Source organism: Delphinus delphis, chromosome 4, assembly GCF_949987515.2.
Source record: "Delphinus delphis chromosome 4, mDelDel1.2, whole genome shotgun sequence".
In the NCBI taxonomy this organism is placed as follows: Eukaryota; Metazoa; Chordata; class Mammalia; order Artiodactyla; family Delphinidae; genus Delphinus; species Delphinus delphis.
Genome location: NC_082686.1, coordinates 14405042 through 14412508, shown reverse-complemented (window position 1 = coordinate 14412508; position 7467 = coordinate 14405042). Strand labels below are relative to the sequence as shown.

General features: G+C 37.1%; 1 protein-coding gene across 1 annotated transcript; it reads right to left on the bottom strand.

Moving 5' to 3' along the window:
* Positions 1-2372: 2372 nt before the first annotated feature.
* On the bottom strand, positions 2373-2849 carry LOC132424332 (keratin-associated protein 26-1-like; the record flags this gene model as incomplete). The annotated part of the gene is made up of 1 exon (XM_060010105.2): positions 2373-2849. A coding segment is annotated over one exon (477 nt), but the record flags the coding sequence as incomplete, so codon positions are not given.
* Between the last annotated feature and the right edge of the window lie 4618 nt (positions 2850-7467).

Genomic DNA, 7467 nt, shown 5'->3' with positions numbered 1-7467 from the left:
ACTATATAATTTCATTTTAAAGTTCAAAAACAGGCAAAACTAATATATGGGTTAGAGGTCAGAATAAAGGCTACATCTGTGAAGTAACGATTTGTGTACAAATTCATATGTATATCACATTTCAACTAAAATCTCATTTAAAATTATTTTAAAAAATAATCAGTCCAACAAGATCAGCCATAGAAATATGTCTGAGATAAAAGGAAAGCTAAGTCAAGGTGTGATTTACTCATTAGCGTAAGGGGCAAGGAGAGGGTCTGGGAAAAGCTTCGAAAAATAAAGGGTACAGATGTCACAAACTCAAAATATCTAGGAGAGCCAGGCAAGTAAGGCAAAATAATGAACTAAATTGGGTTTTGAAACAGTAGTATGAACATAGTGATAAGAGAAACCAACATTCAGCTTCCATGTCAGAAGATCCATAAGGAGAGATGGGTTCTGAGAACCAGAGGTACATGCCTTCTCTAAAGGGAACAACCACTAGTTAACATCTAGAGAACATTGTCTTTCTTGCACACTGACAAAGTTTCTAAACATTACAGTTCCTCAAAAAGGTGAACATTCATGCCTTTACACTTTAGTTTTATTTTATTTATCAAAATTCTGTTTGCTGATAAAGCAGCACTTTTTTTGGTTTTGTTTGTTTATTTATTTATTTTTGGCTATGCCCCACGGCATGCAGGATCTTAGTTCCCTGACCAGGGATTGAACCTGCACCCCCTGCATTGGAAGCACGAAGTCTTAACCACTCGACCACAAGGGAAGTTCCTTACTTTATTTTTTGAAATACATACCCCTACACATTTTATGTTGAATGAGGAAAAAATTGTACCTTTAATACAGATATGTCCCATAGTATGTGACTTCTGGTAAATACTGAGAGAGTTCAAGTTTGTCTTATGCACCTGTGTATCTCTTGTGCCTGGCACAGGATGGCTTGGGATGTAGTAAGTAAGTAATAAAACTTTTACTGAGTAAATTAACTGTTTCATAAAGTTGGGCTGTGTTTTTAAAAGTGACTATGAGTCTTCAGGGTAGATAGATCAGAAGTTCATCCTGGTCTTGATGATGACATGCAAAAGTGTGGATGCTTATAAGAAGCAGCATGTTTAGGGAACTACACGTAAGTAGAATCATAGGAACTTAGAATTTGCAATACTGAGAAGATGAAGCCAAAGAAGTGGGAGGGAGAAAGACAATGAAGAAAAAAAAAACCAGATGTCATGATAAGGGGTCTGTATTTTCATTTTATAGGAATAGATCATAAGAAGCCATCAAAGACAAGCAAGAGTGAAATATGATTCAGAAAGGACATTCTGGTCAAAGTATGTTCACTGGAAGAGAAAGATAAGGAAATCATTCCTAATCTTACCTTTTCAATATAACTTCCACCAAGGACTTTTTGGGTCTCTTAAGTATGTAGGATCAGAGATATCAGAGATCTATAAATCAGCTTGAGGAATAAACCATCAAGCTATTCCCCTACTGTGAGATAAAAACATATGGTTGAGTGTACCATGTCCTAGTTACTTCTGCAGGGAGTTGAGGTTGCCATGTGTGTGTTAAAATAAAATAATGAAAGACAAACTGAAGAACCAGATTCTTAGTTCTGACTTAAACTCTTTTATTACAACCCAAACCAAATAAATTCTTCCCACACCTAAGTGACATTGAATAGCATTCTAAACCAAATAATTTTATGGCAAGGAGAGATGAAAAAAAAGATAAAAATGTGAAAGGAACAGCTTTCATTAGATCAGGCACAGGAAAATCAAGAAAAAGCAGTCACTATGTACTAGGAAAGAAGAAGCAAAAGTCCATGGAGTTTAAATTTTTGTCTTGGATCTTCAGCGTGATTATTAGCTGGAATAAGGAAGTTACAGGCCTCCCCAGGCAGAGCAAGATGGATGGCAAGTACTAAACACATGTGTCAGAGGCTGGCATCCACTGAAGAGAGGATGCAGAGGTCTGAGACTGTTGGACACAATGCCAAAAGAATTATCCCAAAGGAGAGGAAGGGTAGGGTGAACAAGAAGATGATATGAAATGAGGGCAAATGTGGAGTAATTGGAGACATGAAGCAAATATAGAGAGTTTCTATTGGGAAGTAGAGGAGGGAAAATCAAGTGTTTGGATAATTCTCTGTGGGCAAAAGAGAGTTATTGACATTTTTGAGTAAGAGTCATATGATGAAATTAATTTTAGGAGTATTAACTCTAAACACAGTATTCAAGCTAAAGAGAAGACACTAGAGATAAGAGTCAAGATGGCGGTAAGAAACGTATGTATTCACCAAAGGGGAACACAACCCAACTTGAGTGATGACGGCGATAATAGAAAGGGTAAATGTATGAAAAGAAAATTTCAGTGGATCAAGGGAGAAAAGCATTACAGTGGGTAATGCTGTGGGTATGAGGACCACCAGGCAAATAACCCAAGGGGCGGCATCCATAAGTGAGGAGTCTCAGGGGTTGGCAGCTGCTAGACACATAGCTCAGAGGTCTATAGCATACTGGGAAGCAGGATCCAGAGATGCAAGAAGAAGCAGGAAGAAAACTGGTGGCTTGGCAGGGTCTGGGCACATAGCAACCAGAGGAAGGGCAGCTGGAAGTTTCACAGTTGCTGGGCTCACAGCTGGCCGGCTGGCAGCTGGTAGGTTCACTGCAGGTCTCTTGGCCGTTGTTCAGGAGCCAGGTATGGTCTTGACAGCTGCTGGGCAAGCAGAGAACATCCCCACCGCTCACATTCGTAGAGCAGAGGGCAATGGAGGAGGGAGGAGGAACATGACAGGCACTTCTAAGGAATCTCAAGCTGTAGTTTCCAGAGCAGTCGTTGTGCCCAGGCACAGTGAGATTTCAAGAGCAGGCAGCGGTTGATTTGAAAGACGTGAGGTTTCAAGTTTCTCATTCGGCTTGCTCCCTGAAATACCCACAGAAGGTGGTGATTCTGTACAGACTGTCTTCCTCCTTGTTGCCTGAGATGGCATCAGAACTCTATTATAGCCCAAGAAGTGGTGTCACCACCACCCATAACACTGGGTGCTCCTTGCAATGCCTTCCATCGATTAAGTATATCTATAAAGCAGTGTGACGGAATTTTAATAGTACCTCTGCTTCTTAAATTATCCAACCTAAACAGGTATTTTAAAGGTCATTTACTTATTCTAACTATAACCGCCACTACATAAACATTCTTAGAATTCGTCTCTTGAAATTGACTTGAATAGTGGTAACGAACTTCTTTAAAACAATGGCAAATTATCTCTCTTTGAGGGGGAATTCTATGCATTTTGGAAATTGCCAAAGGTAAAAAACTTGAAAGCAATTATGTCGTAAAAGAATGAAAAATCCTATAACCTATACGATTTGGGGCAGAGAGAGTCTAAAAATAGTATACTATATTGGTCTTCCCTGGTGGCGCAGTGGTTGAGAGTCCGCCTGCCGATGCAGGAGACATGGGTTCGCGTCCCGGTCCGGGAAGATCCCACATGCCTTGGAGCGGCTGGGCCCGTGAGCCATAGCCGCCGAGCCTGCGCGTCCGGAGCCTGTGCTCCGCAACGGGAGAGGCAACAGCAGTGAGAGGCCAGCGTACCGCAAAAAATAAATAAATAAATAAAAATAAAAATAGTATACTATAGAAAATTTCAATGTGCCGAAATTTGTGCTTTGCTCTATTTTAGAATCCTGGTGGAAAGTGACTCCCCAGTGAAATATCTTTTTTAAAAAGTCCTGCTCATTTTATTCATTTCAATAAATAAATTAAGTCAAGTTGAAAGTTTGATTTATGTGTATTCTTAATACAAATAAATAAATTGGGCTCAGTTTAAATTATGGATCTTACTGCAAACAGAAGCAAATAAGTAAAACCCCTTTAAAAATGATACTACATGACATTTTTCATAGTTATTATAGGCTTATCATTTCATGGTTACTCATGTTCCAACTGAAAACTAATGTTCTTGGTTAAAAAAAAAAAATTAGAACAATGATTGAGACATAGAAATAGATTTGGTTTTGCTTTTTACATTGATTCTGATGGCAGTTTCCAAAGAGGAACATTTAAACTGCTGTACATGGGCAATAGTATCAAAATAACTGTAGAGTTTTCCTAAGTATGAATACCTTGAAGGTTATTTGGGGATACATTTTCTGGTAAAACTTTGTTTAAACAATGCATGACTGTGTTTAGTCTCAACCATCCCACTGTATTTTTCATATACCAACATATCTAGTGGCTTCAAGGGCTATTTAAAAAATAATAATTATCTACTGGATCTAAGTTTCAGTTCCCCTTAGCTAAAAATTCAGTGTAAATCACAGCACTTTCTTTTATTTTTATGTTCAGTGGATATGCTTATTAATTCTCCCTCTGTCCTGGAGTAGAATCTGTGAAATAGATTGATTTCTCTGTGAGCCAATACAGGACTATTTTACTACCAGGGAGAGAAATAGGAAAAGAAAATGATTTAGCCTCTGAGGTTCTGTGCTAACATGTTGAAATTATCTCAGTATTTTAGGTCAGAGAACATTACCCTTTGACGATTTGTACCTGATGTGTTTGAGGAGTCCCCCCTCACTCCTTTCCCCACCCTGCCAGCTTTCATCACGTGATACTGTTTGTACACATTGCAAGAGTCCTGTTGTGAAATCTTGGATGCTTCAGCTGAATGGCGTTAGTAATAAGTATAGCCATATTTAATTGAAGGCTTATCAGTTTTATAGGTCAATGCTGTTTATGCCTGCTCTTCTCATTTATAAGCAAGAGTCTGACATCTGCATAAGTACATCGATATATTTGTGTGTATGTATGTATATGTATTAGTGTCTATTCTGGGCAACACCTTGCAATGTGCATACCCACATGTATAATGTCAATTTATCCTCATAATACTTTACAGTAAATTTTAAAATTTCAAGTATTCATATGAGAAAAATTGAGATATGGAAAGTTTTGATATGAAGAGAAACATTTAAACAAAGGGGGTGCAAACATTTGTTTGTTTGTCCTTGACCCCTAAAATGTTTTATTTCCCATTATCCAATATGACAGTATATAGATACATTGATACCATCATTTACTAACTGGGTGACCCTGGGCAATTTGCATAATCACTCTGATCCCCAGTCACTATCAGTATCCTTTCATGAAACAACAGAAATATTTATGTCTATTTTCAGTGTCATTTTAGGATATGTTGAGATGTAAGAAAAAGTAAGTGTAAACTGCAAAACACTTTAGCAGAATAATTAATTTTCTTGCTTTGGAATTCTTAACCCATTCCAAAGAGTACCACCTTGGGTTTAATGCCTTTAGAGCACCTCCACAAGACTCTCATTTTTCTGTTGTGAGTAGGTAACACTGCAAAAATATTCATGGATTTCAAAAATTAGAAGTGCCTTGAATGTAGGTTGTCCCCTAATATAACAAATGTTGAACTGATGTTTTTTGATAATGACTCTCTCAGTATACAAGTAGAGCTCATGCAGACATAACAGCAGGTACCTCATTAGTAAGCTTTTATAAACTACATGTTTCAGGCTCTTCTTCTGCAAGAGCCCAGGAAGGGACTGAGGAACTGGGTATCCTGTGTGTTCCTCCAGATTTACCCACTTTGTTGCTTTTTCTTCAATGAACTAGGGGTCCTTACCTCTCCTGCTCTGGAAAAAACAACCCAGATTTTCCCTTTTTCTTGGACATAAAGAATCCTCAGAGCATTGCAACAATAAACTTATGCCAATGAATGACTCCCTTGTATTCACTCATTCATTCAACAAATATTTATTGAACATTTTGTATGTGCAAAACATGATAGACGTTGACAATGATACAAAGATACTATTGATTTCTGCTTCCAGACACATCCAATCTTGTAGATGTGATAAGATGGATACACAATCCAAGTCACTGTTTAATAAGTTCTATAAATGATATATGGAGAAGGGCAAATGTTGTTCATGGGCTTTACCTAAAGTTGGCTTTTGATATTAATTTTGAGGGATGGGAGGGAATGGCAGGTGTTTATGAGAATATGAAGACAATTCACGCTGTGGCAAAAGATATAAAGACAAAAAAAAAATGTTGACCATGTTTTCAGTGGAGGGTTCTTACAGGCAAGCTGTAGTAAGTAAACTTAGATTCACATGCTAAATCTAATTCAATCATCAAGGAAGTAGTTAAGATTTTGTCCTACAGGCACAGTGATCCAGTAACTGATTTCAAGAAGAGAGAGCTATGATTAAATTACAGCACAGATTGGAAAGAGGGAAAACCCACTGTTTCTTGCAATGCAAAGACAGAAGTGTGTGTGTGTGTGTGTGTGTGTGTGAAAACACACACACACACACTCCTTTCTTTGCATTGCAAGAAAAACATTCTTTTTACATGACTTATTTTCTGAATATATTACGGAACACTTATGAGCTATTATTTACTGAGTCCTTATTATACACCAGGCATTGTTCTAAGTGCTTTGTATGTATTAACTGATTTAATCCTCACTACATCCCGTTCAAGTAGGCGTGATCATTATTCTCAATGCATGTGGAGAAACTTAGTTGATCCTTAATAAATATAACATTCACAAAATATAACTTAGATTTTCTTTATCAAATAAAAATTGACCATTACTTAGTCAAGAATCTCTTTTACATACTTTTATCACCATCTATCCATTTTCACCAGGGAAAGCCAACTTTCAAGGAATATAAAAGAACACGAAGACAGAAAGAGATTCAGGTGGACTGAACACCCTTCTGTCAAGCTCTTTTTTCTCCTGCCCATCGTAATATTCTGATTAGTATTCATCTTAGCTTGGCTTAGAGAAGACAACCAGTTAATTATCTGAAGTCAGTACATTGCAATCTGAAACATAACGAAGCGTTCTAATTTTAGCACCCCCTGTTGGATGCCATGTGTAAAATCATGAAATTATAATCAATTGAAAGAATTAAGTAATGTAGAGTTTGCGGTAACTGATAAAGTTGTCAGGCTGTAATCTACTTTCAATTGAATTTTTACTATAATATTCTTGAGTATGGAAACTATGGCTTATGCGTGATTTCAACAAAATTTGCTACACTCATTCCTACTTTATTCTTACACAAGAACTTTCCCTCCATGATGTTAGAAAATCATTTAAATCCTTTCATTCCTGTATTAAAGACAGTGTAGGTGGAGGTACCCCTTCCACAATTTATATTTAATCCTTGAATTGTGTCCCTTTCACATTATTAGTTACTATTTACTGAGTCCTTATTACATACCAGACATGGTTTTACATGTTTTACATGTATTAACTGATTTAATCCTCACAGCATCCCTATTCAAATGTTTTGAATTCCTCTCTGTGCCAATATGTTTTATCAGCTTTATTGAGGTATAATTGACATACAATAAGCTGAGCATATTTAAAGAGTACAGTTTGACAAGTTTTCACATTTGTTTAAACCCAAATCAAGATAATAATCA